A 15,483-nucleotide genomic window follows, 5' to 3' on the forward strand; every position below is an offset into this window, starting at 1 on the left:
AGAGAATAACTAAATGCAACACATGAATCTTGATTGTATTTTGAATAGATCCTAAATTTTATACAATTAAAAAGCTGTAAAAATGTTCCTGGGACAATTGAATATGAATAGAAGGCAGCCCGGCAGCAGCCAGAGCCCACATGAGGAGGGTACTGGAGAGGAGTGGGAAGGTGGCCCTGTGGGGACTGGTCCAATGCAAGGAGGTCTCTCAAGCAAAGCAGTGTCTGGTGGGATAGAGAGATGGGTTCCATACAAGAGAATTGGGCATATATGCAAATAACTTGTAGATAATGGGAGACAAATTCCCTACTGCTAGAGAAAGGAGGGACTAATATGGAAATAGAAAGAGCTAGGATGAACCTTTTGGTGTTGGCTTGGAATTGGAGGTATTGGTGTGCATCGATAGACACACAGATATGTGTATGTAAACATACTAGCTCTGTCCACCAAGGGTCTGGGAACAGCGACCTTCTAGTAGCAATGAACACACCCAGCCCCTGGATCTGGCTTCCAAACACCATTCCCACTAAAAGGAACCAGGACCAATTGGAGAAATGACTAATTCCAGCACTGGGAAGGAAAAAGAAAAGATGAACCCAGAACTTTTTTCTGTGCCAGAAAGTAAGAAAGTGCTCAAAAAATAAAAGAGAAATGACAGAAGGATACAGAGGTCAGTTTGAAGGGACTTCCAACGGCCAAATATGGGATAATTTGGGTTTCAAAATAATGGTATTAGCAGATTATAATCCATAGAATAAAACAGAAATCTATTTGTCTACACTGATAAAAATAAACAAGTGAATAAAAAGGGAGAAGAGAAAGCTCCTCATTTTACAGTCAACTAATAAATGTAAATGGAATGATGGACTTGGAAAATCACCATTTGGCAAGCACCACTGTAATAATTCAGGAAAGAAAGATCAATGAATGATAAAACTAAAGGGTGAAAAAAGTGATAAGAAATGGGATTTTATATAGTCTCCAAGTATCTCCCTAGAAGACCCCACCTTAATCAAGTAATAAAAGTAACACTACAGTATTTGGGACAAATAGACATTGGATGCCTCCAGAAAGCATGCAATGAGAAGCATCCCACATCAGTTCTGTATTCCAACCAAAAATTTATAATCAGGGTCTAATCAAGAGGAAACATCATACAAACCCAAGCTGATGATCATTCTGCAAACTAACTGACCCTGAATATTAAAAAATGTCGAAGTCATGAAAGTCAAGAAGAAACTTAGAAATGGAGTAAAGGAGAATAGGGAAACATGAGAAGTAGATGTGATCCTGGAAAGGGGTCAAAGGGCTTCATTGGAACCACTGGCAAAACTTGAAAATTCTTGGTGAAGGATACATAGAGATTCTTCATACTAGGCTTACAATATTTATAAGTTTGAAATTGAACCAAAGTAAAAAATACATTCATATGGAGTATCATCTCCTTTTGGAAGATTTTCTAAACTTACTCCACGTTGCCACTGGACCATGTGCACTTTGGTTGTTGAGGGTAATATAATCTATTTGTTTACCACTCAGCCTCCCCAACAGACCATAAACTGCTTGAAATCCTGGACTGGGCCTTATTCATGTCAATTTCTCTAAAACTTAGCACAGTGCCCAGAACACAGGAGGCAGGCATTCAGTAAATGTTTGTTGAATCAATGTGCTGGGTACTTATAACCCTGAATTTGGCTAGTACATGCCTGAACATGCTGATTTTTGGTGAATTCCTCCAGAGAGCAAGCTCAGATCTGCCTCTCTGCAAACAAGAGAGCATCTGTCTGCCCTGCAGCAACGGGCTGTGCCCTGGAACTGTGTTCTGCTTCTGAGAGGCACACTGCCTGAGCCCCCAGGCTCCAAGGAGAAGTGTTCTTGCCTTGTCGTTTCAGGGAGCACAATGGCCCCTGTTTGTTTAATCCCAGTCCATCGTGGCAGCCCTGAGCTCACCTGTGATTCATGTGAATGTCACTCGAGCTCCCAGAGGTTTGCAGCCATAATTCAACATTTGTTAATAGCCACTTAAAATGTCTTGAAATAGCTAACAGGCCCAGGGGATGGAAGGTGTTCTGCAAAGAAATCATTCCAGGAAGGCAGAAGCAGCCTTGGCCCAAACTTTAGAAGACAATTACTTTCCATTCATGGAAATACTTCTCTTTTATTGGCTGCCTTCTCACACTCCATAAAGAGAGGGGCAGGCATCACTTAGGACCACCAAGGAGAAAGTGAGAACTGAAACTCCACACATCATCATGGTGGACATGCTAGAGCCCCTTCCCCATTATTTCTGCTCCAAAGAGAGGTCCCTCGATTGCCATGTCTAACAGGGGAGAAGAAACCACAGCAGAGCACATCCAGAGCACATCCCAAGAGAAGGCCCTGATTCAGAGAACAGAAAGGAGGTGAGTGCCGGATTCAGAGTCAAAAGTTTGTGTGTAGGGAGGGATGGTGAGAAGAAGAAGCGTGAGAAGAAACCCACTTAGTCTGAGACCTACTGTGCTACATGGCTTACAAATTATTTAGTTCTCCTAAAATCGAATTAATCAACTAGTCCAAGGTCATCCAAAGAGTAGGACTTGAATCCAGGTAGTCATATGCCAGAGCCCAAACTCATAACCACTGTGCTCTACTGCCACCTGCAAACGTGTCCACCAGTGCACACATTGGCTATTTATATTCAAGTCACTGGTTCACAGGCAGAAGTTGAAGCTCTCAATGCCAAGCCCTTGCCACCTGGTTCCTTAAATACATCTGTTTCTCATAAACTTATCATCTCTGCCACCCAGAGCCAGATTTAAAATGGAGAAGTCGATGTAGAAAAAGCTAGCAGGGCAGACATATGTGCCTATCTGGGAATTGGTGGTAGTTTCCTAACATCGGCCCCTAAGCCCTTCAATCAGAAACCCAGAGAGATATCAAACATTACTCTGGCAAGAAGCAACTTCTCCAGTTTCTCCACATTCCTGAAGAGGATGCCAGAGAATTGCTTGGCATTCCACTTGCTCCCTCTTAGGCTAAGAGTCTGGATAGGAAAGCACAAGAGATGGGGTACAGACTGGCAGAGCTGGGAGGTCGGGGTGCCACAGGCATATGTTCAGCTTACAAGCATGTGGTGCTTGGGTATGCAGAAATTAGGGCTACAGATCCAAAGCCCGTCTCCCCCCTTAAAATGGTAAAGTTTAAATCACATTGCCCTGATTGTACTCCCAATGAAGCCAGCTGTACCAAAGATGCACAATGTCAAACACCAGACCAGAAACCTCCTGCATATTCTCTAAAGGAAAAGGTCGGGGGTGGGCCATCTCTCATAACCAGAGGCATCTGTCTGCACCTGGGCTACTCACTGTCCTCTGAGGCTGAAATTGTAGCTGGAAGATCTTGGTCTGGAAAGCAGGAATCTCTCTTGCAGCACAAATCCCTTCATTCATCCTTCAACCACAGGAAGCTGGAGCTGCCTCCGTCCCCATGCTCAGCTGAACTACACAAAGGCAAGGGCTGCAGGTAAGAGCTAGAGGTCTACATGGCCAGCTGAGTCTATGTGGCCAGCTGAGGTCTACATGGCCAGCTGAGTCTATGTGGCCAGTTGAGATCTAAATGGCCAGCTGAGGTCTACATGGCCAGCTGAGTCTATGTGGCCAGCTGAGGTCTATGTGGCCAGCTGTGGTCTATGTGACCAGTTGAGGTCTACATGGTCAGCTGAGTCTATGTGGCCAGCTGAGGTCTACATGGCCAGCTGAGGTCTACAGCTTCCAGCTAACACTTCCCCTCCATTCCACTCTTGTGCTCTGGTTCACTCAAGCAACTAATGGGCAGGCACTTGGTTTCCAGAAGAGGAAGTGATACATTGAAGGACCCTGGGCCTAAATGCCAACCCTTTGAGATAAAACCTGAATACCTGCTGAAGAATCAATCTCTGGCCTCACTCAGCTCAGCCCTGCAGAAAAAAAAAAAAAAACATGATGACTTTGCAGGGAACCCTAAAGGGTACCAGAAGACATGAGCTCTAATCCCCGACGGTGCCACTTACTTGCTGAGGTACTTTGTGCCAGTCACTATATCTCTGAGCCTTACCTTCTTTCCCCTGTGAAACCGATACAGTATTACCTTTTCCATTTGCCTCTCAGAGTAACTATGAAGCGCAAAGGGCATCCGAGCAAAGCATTGAGGAACTGGGCCCGATGACCTGGATCAAATTCTACCTCCACCCGTTACTAGCTGAGTGACTTTGAGAAGTCACTGAACCTTTCTGAGCCTCAATTTTTCCATACCTAAAGCAGAGCGATAGATAGAACATATTTTCATAGGGCTGTTGTGAAGACTGAATGAGTTATTCCAGGTAAAGCGCCTTGGATGGTGCTTGGGATTGAGGATATACTCAGAGAATGTAGCAATTATTGAAACGTTTTGTTAACTACATGGTGCTTAACAGATGGAAGGGGTTATCTTTTTTTACACAGTCTTGATATCTAGAATCGTTTATGCCCAACCATAATCGCAGGAGCTGGGGCCCTGGCTTGATTGCAGCCTTACTCCCCACACTTTCTTGTGACATTGTCATGATACAATGTCAATCTGGCTTTTAAAGAAAAGAATTTTGCTCCTGCATCCTCTGGCACTATGTTTTATCACAAGCCCACCTTACTAATAATAAAAAGGACAAGAACAACAAAAATAGCTGACACTGCACCAATGCCAAAAGTCTTACATATTATTTCATCCAATTTTTGCAAACCATTCTATGAAGTAAATTCCAGGATTATTACTATTTAATAGATAAGGAAACTATTAATTTGCATAAGGTCAAGTACGCCTGGAAACTATATGTTCCTGGCACCAGCTTCCATGACTGTACCACGAGGCTAAAAGTCATTGCCTCCAGTACCAGAGCCCTTTCATGCTTTGAATACCCATCCCATTCCCGTAGCCTGGATGCTCATGTGTTGTCTGTCCCTTCCCTGAGCCTGGCATGGTTCCTCCAGGTTAGCTTCCTTCCCAGCTCCCACAGCTAAAGACTAAGTCTCAATCTGTGCCCCTCTCAGTCTTCCCAGCCATCTTCAATAAACCAGCTCATGCCCAGCCATAACCCAGATTTGCTCTCTAGAGCTAGCTCTAGCTCCCATGTTATGAAAAATTCCTCTAGGAGCCATTTCTCAAAGAGTCGTGCACACCCACTTTTGGGGGACCACTCCAGCCCCAACTATCACCACCTGCACACTTTCCTCACACTCTCTAGATTAACTGAAACACCCTCCCTTCTGTCTCTAGGAATTCTCATGTGGCGCCATTCTTATTCCCAGCTTCTGAAACACTTAGTCACAAAGCTAAGTATTGGGAAATGGGATTTGCTGACTCGCATCAGCCTTTCCAGTCTGTCAATGGCTTTCATCTCTGATCCCAAATATCTGCTTAGGAAGGAAATAAATCAAAGACACTCAGAGTTGGAAGTAACTGTAGAGGTCATTAAATCCAACCCTTTACCTGACATTGATCCACCTCTACAACCCTGCCAATAGCTGGAGCTGATGACAGGGCACTGGGTATTCCAACTTCCCAGGACAGCTCTTTCCAAACAGCTGATATCCACCTCTCTGAACTTCTACCCACCCTTTTGGTGCTTACTCGGCTCTCTGGCCTCACACAGAGAAAGACTCGTTCTTCTTTTCTATGAGAGGTGCCTAAGTGTTTGAAGACAGCAATCATGCTGCCCCTGAGCCGCCCACTTCCCTTTTCAGGCCACACAGCCTCAGTTCTCCCGTCTGCTCCTCATCACTCATAGCTTCTGTGACATATGAGGAGCATCACCCCTGGCCAGCCTAACATCTCTTACTGCCTCCTGCTTTATAGATGGGCCCGAGCCACTGCCAACATCAAAGGCAGTAGCCGCCTCCTCATGGCTCGGAGCCAGGCAGACGCAGGTTCAGGAAGAAATGAAAGTGAAGGCTGGTGGGATGGTGGGAGAGGGAAGTTTTCAGAGGGCACAGACTTGGGAAATGAGAATGCTGGTGTTGGTAGAGGCCTGAGATAGAATGCAAGCAGCTGAGGGGTAAGTAGCGGCTGGGAGAACAGAGGTAGCTCAGCACTTAGGAGACAGACAATCTTGGGCAGTGACCTCCAGAGAGGAATGAACGAGCCATGCCTAGAGTCTTGAATCCTAACCAGAAGGAGAGGCATTTGAATTACCTTAAAAAGCCTTCCTTGAAAATTCTTACAGGCCTCCAGTTAAGGAGTGCAGAAGAAGTCTGAGGTTAGGAAGATTTTTAAAGCATGCATTCATTCTTTCTAGGCCAGAATTAGGTCCATATGCTTTGGCCTGCCTTCATGTTACCAAACAAATGGAAAGACCCAAACTAATCTATACATAGATTGGTCTCCCCGGCAGAGCTTATGATGGGCTTTCTCACACAAGTGGTTTATTGAGGCAGTACTTAAAGAAAGGCCTGAGAGAAGCAGGATAGGGAAGGAGGAAAAGGTAAGCAAGATTTAGTTCTTGAAGTCTAGCTTTGGCCTGATCTCATGAGGAGCCCTGGGGTACGAATTGCACCATAATTTGTGAGTCTTAAGGCAAGATGGCTGACATTTGGCACTCCTGTGTCAGTTTGTCACTGGCCAATGGCTGCCCCCAGGTGGTGGGGAGGTCCATAACTTCCCAGACATCTTCAGGAGAAGCACCACCAGTCAACTCAGGGCAATTCTCCTGAAAAGAATGATAATGGCAGCCCTAAGCAGTCTGTACCCACAGCAGCAGTAAAGGGGATCTGGGTGGCACACCAACAGCATCTGCCCCAGATGCCCTCGCCGATTCTTATGCATGAGACCAGGAGGATCCCTGCTCACAACTGCTAGACCAGCATGGTGCTAACTTTCAGCTAGACCAATATGCTGCAGCCAGGCACTGCAGGGCCACGGACAGGGCTTTAAGAGTAGGCGCATGTCCTCTCTCATGCAACCGCAGTCACTCAGTGTATCTAATGGTGACCACAGGGTGTTTCTCCCACCACTCTACAGATCTATCCAAATAGGTGAATAAATGAGTAAATAAATAAATGCCTCTGATAAATAAATAGTGTGAATAACACTACCCCCCTTTTAGTTTGAGTGAACAAATGTGGTATTGGAAGATAAATTTTGATCACGTTATTGCATCAGAGCGGAAATCACAGAGTTCAACTCCCTCATTTTACAGATTGGAAAACCAAGGCCCAGAGAGGCAAATTATCTTTTATAAACTTGTGTAACTCCATCTAGAGAGGTCAATAAATCCAGGCTAATACATGCTTTATTTCATCTGAGTAGAAATTTCAATGGCCGCTGAAGTCATCAATTGTGAATGTACCTGAGTCATGAGAAAATAAGTGCTGGGAGAGGGAAAAATGTTTTAGCATTCAAAGGATGACACTTCTGGGAATGTTGTTCCCAAATAAAGCCAATTTGATAAACAGGTTTCTATCACCGGCTTCACATGTATCAAGCAACAAACATGTTAGACTTGTGAGTATTGGTGGCAGCTGCTATCCATTTACCACTAACCCCCACCTATCTGGATTAGTTTTAAGTCAAATGCACAGAAAAATGTAATCTATGGAATGTCAGACTTAGAGGGGTGATGTAGACCATTAGTTTCAGGTTATAACAGGTCATAGGTCAAATGGCCCCTACTGGTCAAATTTGATATTTCAATCCAGCCCCATCAAACAAAAACACTCAGAAATAAAAGAGAAGGCATACATCCAACTTTCGGATCGCTCTGGACTTAGGCAATAGTTTTTGGTCTGAGGGAGGGAATGGGATACTTCATACTTGGCAATACGTACTCTATGGAGTACCACCGCTGGCAGCAGACTTGGTTGCTAAACCTGCCAATTCTGTCTTTAGGGATTTTTTAAAAAATGGGATCACATTTCAGCTCTTACTAGAGGAATCAGTGATAAACTGGGATTCGCTTTACAGAGAAATTTATGGAACTCATATCCCCATTAAAGGAAGGACTTTCTATAGAGAGGGAGAAAGGAACCAGTTCTGAATTCCAATAAACTCCCAGGTGGTCTTCTTTCTCATCAATCTAGAGATTAAAGACCTCCCAGGGAAAGACGTTCAGGAGAAAGATTCACCCAAAAGGGAACTGGACATTAGCTCAGCAACCTGTGCAGTAGCTTCAGCTTTTCTTTGCAAATAGATAGAGTGGGTCATCATAATAGTCTTACCCTTTCCCACATCAGAGAAACTTCTGAAAGTGTTACCTCCAGAAAGCCTACACCCTAAGAAGATCCCACCCAAAGGCCAGCACCAAGGAAAAGCATTCACTCAAGTTAAAGGCTCATAGCTCATAAGACTTTCAACTTTTTAAGGAGTATGAGAAATAATCTAATTTCCATTAGATTCAATTCTGACCATTTTGACATAGAATTTAAAGACTACTCAGGTGGGAGAGGGCCAGGGTCTATGCAGCAAGATGAAGCCCATACTGTGGATGAGCATGGTGGGAGAACCAGAGTTGGGCATCATCCAGGAGCAGGGTCAGGACTCAATCACCTAAATTGATATCAACAGAACACATCTCTGATGTATCCTAGCAAACATCCAACAAGCAGTGGACCCAAGATGGCTTCAGATAAATACACAACTGGATTATCAATAAAGTACTGTCAAAGGAAAGTAATTAAAATAATAAAATTGAGTTGTGAGCCTAAGATCCAAGGAGGTTAAGCTATCAGGGGCAGTTACCACCCCTTCTCACAAATGATCCCTGGATGCTTCTAAGAGATAAAATATAGCAAGCAAAGGGGGTATGGATCAGATCCACAGAGACGTATCTTTAGCTTTTATGTTTACACTAAATGGACCTATGAGGAAATCTCCTAACACCGTGGAGAACACCCAGGGGACCAAAGAGAACAATCTGACATTGATGGAGTATGTGCAATAGACCAGACATGGTAGCAGAAGGTGTGCTCTTAGGTGTAGGAATACAAGCACATGTGCACATTATGTGGTTCAATGGGGATGCTCCCAAAATGCCAAAATAATACATGCACAATTATATCTGGCATGCTTGCTACATGAAATAATCCAGACACAAAAGAAAAGATATTGCATGATTCCACTTATGGAGAATATGAAAATCCATAGAGACAGAAAGTAGATTACAGGGTACCAGAGGCAGGAGATGGGGGTGGGAAATGGAAAGTTAATGCTTATGGGTCCAGAGTTCTGTTTGGGGGTGATGGAATGGATGGTGGTGACAGCAACATGGCATTGTGAATGTATTTAATGCCACTGAATTGTATGTTTGAAGGTGGCTAAAATAGGAAATGTTATGTTGTATATATTTTACCACAATAAAAAATGCTTTTATATGTATATAATATATACTATATATATTTTATAAATATATTCTATATATATTCATGGACATTTTCCTTCCTTATTTATTCTTTCCTATACTTCTCAAGTTTTCTCCAATGAATATGGATCGCTTCTAAAATCGGAAACTGTATTATTAAAATAATAACAATAATGTTATGTTTGAAGGTGGCTAAAATAGGAAATGTTATGTTGTATATATTTTACCACAATAAAAAATGCTTTTATATGTATATAATATATACTATATATATTTTATAAATATATTCTATATATATTCATGGACATTTTCCTTCCTTATTTATTCTTTCCTATACTTCTCAAGTTTTCTCCAATGAATATGGATCGCTTCTAAAATCGGAAACTGTATTATTAAAATAATAACAATAATGGGATAAATCTCAACACAGGGGTACTCCCAAGTGTTGAAAGGGAGCAAAACTTCCCTTTGTTGAAAAGGGAAGCCTAGAAATGGCTATTTCACGTTATATCATATATCTACATAAAAACTTCAAACATACTTAAAACAACTCTGAAGGCACATTTTGAGAGCTTACTATGTGCTAAGCAGTTCTAGGTCCTGAGGATACGAAGACAAGTAAAGACATCATGTCTTACAGGGAGGAAAGACAGAAATAGGCAATGTGTGAAAATTCTCAGTGGTTAAAAAATTCAGGTGCTGAATTAAGTCATCTCTAAGGTCTTTTTAGCCCAAACACTTCATGATTCCAATGCAAGGAAAAGCATAATGTCTGCTCTAACAGAAGAATTTCAAAGGAAGAGGAGGAAGACGTTAATTTAGATTATGGAAGCTGGGTGGGGTAGAGTGGTGAGTTTCCGGGAGAAGGCTTCAGTAATATTAGAACAGGATTTTAGAGGATGACTGGGACTTAAATAAACAAATGGAGAGAGAGGTGCAGGAGAAAAGGATTCTGGGTGAGTTCAGGGAAGAGCAAGTAGCTATTTAATCAACAAACCTTTCCTGGGTAATTCCTGTCAGCAAGCCCGGTATTCAGCATGCTATACACAGAGTCTGTGTGTCATGAGACTAGATCCCTGCTCACAACCAACCCCCATCTGGAGAGGATGGGAGCTGGACTATAGGCTCTGTGCTGGCAAGGATCTAGCCTATCTTTATCAGCACTGCATCCTGGGTTTCCTGCATTCAGTAGGTGCTCTATTTGATCCACAAAGGAATAACTGTGCATGAACAAACCTAATAGCGGCGATAAAGCTGCATAAGGGCGACATAGCTCACCCAGCCTGTCAGGGGTTGGGGCAGGACATGCTTCTTGGGGGTGGTTTAGGAGTGGGAGCTAGAACCTGGAAGTCAAGGTGGTGTGTAAGGAAAGGACATTTTAGGCAGAAGAACTTATAGGAACATAAGTACTGAGAAAAGTGAAAATTCAACATATTATGGGAACACAGCAGTTGCCTGTGCTCTGAAGCTGTTGAAGTCACAGTATGGAAAAATGGGAAGAGCACTGGACTGGGAGTCAAGAGAGCCAAAGTCTAGCTGGGGTTCAGTCAACAGCCCTTGTGGAGCACTAAGCAAAGGCCTTACCCTCTACCAGGCACCAGCCACACACAAGCACTTCACACACTTCATCTGCTCAATCAGTACAACCCTGAGGAGTAGGTATTACGGTTCCTATTTTAGAGATGGGGAAACTGAGTTAAGAAACTTGACCAAGATTACACAAGGAGTAGGTGGCAGAGATGGAATTCTAACTTGGATTTCTCCCCAAACCCCACATTCTTCACACATGCACCCACTGTGAATAAGAGGCGATCAGCGGTAGCCCCATCTAGCTTTGTGCAAGAATCCAAAGATGCGGCCTCCTAAGGCCTCACCCCCACCATCTCTATAAAAAGCAGGAAAAGAGGTCCACCTGTGGCACCACCCCCATACATTCACTTCTCTGATAACTCAGCCACACGCTCAGAGAAAGAAATCACCTAGCATAGTACAACTCAGGCAGAGCCTAGCATATCAGCCAAAGTGGAGAGGGATACTCGGGGGAGAATGAACAAGAGAGAAGGCCAGTGAATGGGCTTCTCGGCAACTCCCTGCCCAGATTCTCTGTTCTCTTCCGGGGTGGGAGCCCGAGCATCCGTGCACCTACACCTCTAGCTGAAAGGAGACAGGGAGACCGCGCGAGTCGGCAAGATCACTCCTCACTGCTTGGCTAGGCGCAAGCTCAGCATCAGGTTCCCGCTTGCTGAGGCTCAGCAGGCTGTGCTCTGATCCCTGGTGGAGCAGCTCAGCCTCCCACCTGGGGCCTCCTCTAACTTTCCTGCAGTGTGTTCCCATTTGGACTCTCCTGACCAGCTTGAAGATGCAGCCCTGATGCTCATCACCTTTGAAACCCAGGGGATCTCATATACAGAGGCTAAGTCCCAGGAGGGACACTCGAGCAGATAAGTCTTGAACCTGGTGAGAATAGTGGATAATGATTTGCCACTTACTGAGTAATCAGCCTTATCAAAGACAGCCTCACTATTGGGGAGACACCCTCACCTTTGGCCTCATGGGACACAGAAACTCAAATGATGGGCCAAGTATAAATCAGGGGTCAAAGAACCTTTTCCTCTAAATGAAACTTGGTCATAAATTCACAGGGAGCCAATAGTTGGACATGAGGATACTTGAGAGCTCAGTCCAGAGTCTGCTACTTATTGTCCTTTCTCTCTGTGCCACCCTCTCTTGGTTGTCTTTTCTTGCCCTGCTTTTCCACGTGTGTTCAGGCAGACAGGAATATCTGACTGCATACACAAGCTGCGTGGTGCAGTGGTGAAGCCAAGCGTTGCCACGGCACTAAGGGGTGCAATACAGTGATGGTTTCAGTGTCCAAGAATTAGGCATTCTCCCCATTTCCCTGCAAACCACCTAAGACATTACTGTGCATTACATGTTCTAGGATCCAGTTTGCTCCATTTAGATCAGCTTCCAGTACTGCTGCCCCCTGCCCCCAGTTCAGACATGCTTCATCTTTAACATACACTACTGCTGATTTTGCTGTGCTCTTCCTCACACTGTTTAAAACAGATAATACAAAATAGCTCCCCCCCAGGAAACAGAGCTCCTGCACATAAGGATGCGAGAGGCAATGCCCCTGGCACTCTGGGCTTTTCCAGCATCAGAGACAGCTAACAGCAAGCACAGAGGCTGCTGGCAGAGACTAGTTGTAGCATTAAAAGAAACTCAGAGCAAGAGGCGGGTAGGCAGTGAATCTGAGAGGGGGCGGGGAACGGATGCACCATGGGAAAAGTAGAGCTTGTCTTCATTAGGCGGAGGACCCCAGACAAGTGCTGACAACAGAGCCCATGCCCTTTGCAACCGCTGCACCTGCCGTCCCACAATTACAATTGCATCTTGGCTCAAGCCTCAGAGACTCAAAGCTCTCACTGCTCCCGAAAGCAGTAATGGGAGAAGCAGCCATGCTGGACTTCCAGAGGGTACCACAGCCCCTCATGCCCCAGACGTGCCTGGCTGCAAGGACATTTCCACAGCTGCTGTTTGTCCTATATGCCAAGCTATGCCTAGGAGCCCACTAACTGGGCAAACAGAGACCAGCTACAGCTCACCTCCCCTTCTTCCTTAATCTGCCCCATCCTGAATGTGAACCACATCCCCCTCCAGTTTTCCTCTTTACTCAGCTCTATACTCCTCCTCCAGGCTTTCCAATCCCACAGCTGCTCGCCCCCTTCCCACACCACTCCCCTCGTATCCACATTAACTGAGTGTACATACAGCAAACCGAGGCTTTGAGTTTCAAGCTGAAGCTTCCAGACAAGCCAGCCGGGTCTGCTTCACCTGACCATCGTGCACACGTGCCTCCACCCAGGCCCTCCTCTCTGACCCCAACACCTGGAGCATCTCTGCTTCCAACCTGCCAGCAGATCAGATGGAGACCAAGGGTCCCCGGCCTGTCCGCTCTCCACACGGAGTTCATAATCCACCAAGAAGAGGAAGCAAGGAGCTTTCACACCTTGACAGCATCACCTGCTCCAGCAAGCTCCCAAAGCCACTGGAGCCACCCAGGCTGCCTGGGGCCCCACACCCCCTTCTTGGGCAGCTTTAGCTCCAGCCCAGCCCACAGGATGCGGTGCCTGATGCCACTTCCGAACAGGGAGAGAGAGAAAGAGAAAGAGAGAAAATGTCACCTCATCAATGACAAGCTGTTCCAATCACACAGCTCAGACACCAAGTGCCCTGGACAATGACCCAGCCTCTTCCCTCTGGATGGAAGGAAGCCAACTCAGCACGTCTGGGGAAGCGATCCCCTACGGCAAGCACCCCTGCTCATCCTCCAGGCCAGAACAGACAACAGGGCTCCATCCCACAGGCAGCCTGCCTACAGCTTGCTCCAACGACTCTGGCTACCCTCTTGGCCTTCAACTGTGGCATCACCCTCACTTCTGTGCCAAAGCACAGAGACCCCAAACCAAGCAGGAGACCACCGGTGCACCACTTCTCAAGAGGACTAAAGAGAAGAGCGAGCTAAAAGCCAAGTACTCACTGTGGTGAAGTCTTGGTGGCCACACTCCTGCCCTTTGAACTTGCAGTAGAGCATCATATCCTTCAGATCATGGCCCACGCGATGCAGGAACTCCAGCATGCTGAACTGCTTGGGTCTGTAGTGTTTGAAGTTGGCCTTCTGCCTCAGGGCCTCCAGCACCATGGGGTCAGCCAGGTGGGCGTCTGGGATCTGCAGGTTGACATCAAGCAGTGCCAGCAGCTCCCCAGCGTGGTACAGGTCATTGGTGGTGAGCCTGGAGAACCGGAAGCCATTGAGGTTGCAGAGGGTCACAGCTGGGAAGACCAGGCTTTGGGCCACCACCTCATCCACCTTGGTGACGTGCTGGTAGGAGAAGTAGTAGGACACCCTCTCCGAGCTCTCCACCAGCAGCAGGCCCAAGGAACCCACGAAGGCCGCCGCCCAGAGCACCCGCCGGATGGTCAGCGGCCCATACACAAAGATGTGGCGGATGCCGTGGAGGGTGGAGGTGTTGGCGAAGATCTGGAGGCTAGAGGGCTGCAGGCTGCCCTCGCTGGGGCTCTCCTTGAGGTCCATCGGGACCCTGTGCAGCTCCGCAACTGGCTTCAGGTTGATCAAATTTCAGGGAAGAGTTTCCAGTCCTCGGGGCTATGCTTAAACCTTGACGTTCAAGAGAGAATACAAGGTAAGCATCAGGCCAGACGCCGTGAGTTTATCCTGAGAGCCCAGCCGCACACTGGCAGGGGTGAGTGTTTATATAAAACCCATTCAAACTCTAGCTCCTGATTTTTTCCAGGCGATAAGGAGGGCTGGTTTTATTTAGGGAGACACCAAGGTGATGTGGAAGAGATGTGGGTGGGAAGGGAGAGCTTAGCCAATGGAAATAAAGTCCTCCCCCCTACACACGCCACTAGAGACAAGATTAAAAGCGAGAGCGAGGGAGAAAATGCTTAAAACAAGTCGCTCTCGGCGGCTCGGAGCCTGTTAACCAGTGCATAATGCCCCGTGCTAAGCGTCCTCCTCCCGGGGCGACGTGAGGGCAGCTGCGCTGATGCACTGCGGTCGGTCCGCGCGGCATCGCCTTCAGAGCCGCCGCCGCCGCTCCCTTCTTTTCCCGGTGGTGTTTTGGACTCCAGATCCCGTTTCTCGCCGCCGGCCTCCGTCCCTCTTCTCCTCCGCCTCCAGGCCCCCTCTTTTGGGCAGAATTCCAAACGCCGGCGGCCGCGACTAGCGCCCGGGAGAGGAGGCAGCGCGCGGCCACGGCGGCGAGGACCGGGGACGCTGAGGCAGGAAGCAGGGGCTCAGACCCGGAGACGCGCTTCTCCCCCGCCTCCCGGAAGAAGCGGGAGACCCAGAGGGAGCAGAGCGAGCCTGCCTCCCTCACCTCCTACTCCCACGAGGCTGCTTCGGGGGAGGGCTGGGGCGGCGGGGGGGTGGGGGGGGAGGCGAGGGAGAAAGGGCTGGTGGGGGCTGGGGAGAGGACGAAAGTTTCTTTTTGGCATTTTTTGGAGGAAGCTAGTGGAGGCTTCTCACTCAAGGTGGAAAACCATCGCTGGAAGTGAAGACATGCTACACCGCCCCCATAGATGGCAGGAAGGCAGGTGAGCCAGGTATGCAGATG

General features: G+C 46.8%; 1 protein-coding gene across 2 annotated transcripts in view; it reads right to left on the reverse strand.

Annotated features, from left to right (window-relative positions):
* Positions 1-15,270, reverse strand: part of ASIC2 (acid sensing ion channel subunit 2) — a 1,082,534-nt gene extending 1,067,264 nt beyond the window's left edge. The window contains exon 1 of one of the 2 annotated variants that reach the window (XM_071210499.1): positions 13,884-15,270. In XM_071210499.1, coding sequence (XP_071066600.1) covers positions 13,884-14,438 — 555 coding nt within the window. In that variant the 5' untranslated portion in view covers positions 14,439-15,270. The remainder of the gene's footprint in view (positions 1-13,883) is intronic. The other variant, XM_071210500.1, reaches the window with a different exon arrangement.
* Between the last annotated feature and the right edge of the window lie 213 nt (positions 15,271-15,483).

This window comes from Dasypus novemcinctus, chromosome 21 (assembly GCF_030445035.2).
Source record: "Dasypus novemcinctus isolate mDasNov1 chromosome 21, mDasNov1.1.hap2, whole genome shotgun sequence".
NCBI lineage: Eukaryota > Metazoa > Chordata > Mammalia > Cingulata > Dasypodidae > Dasypus > Dasypus novemcinctus.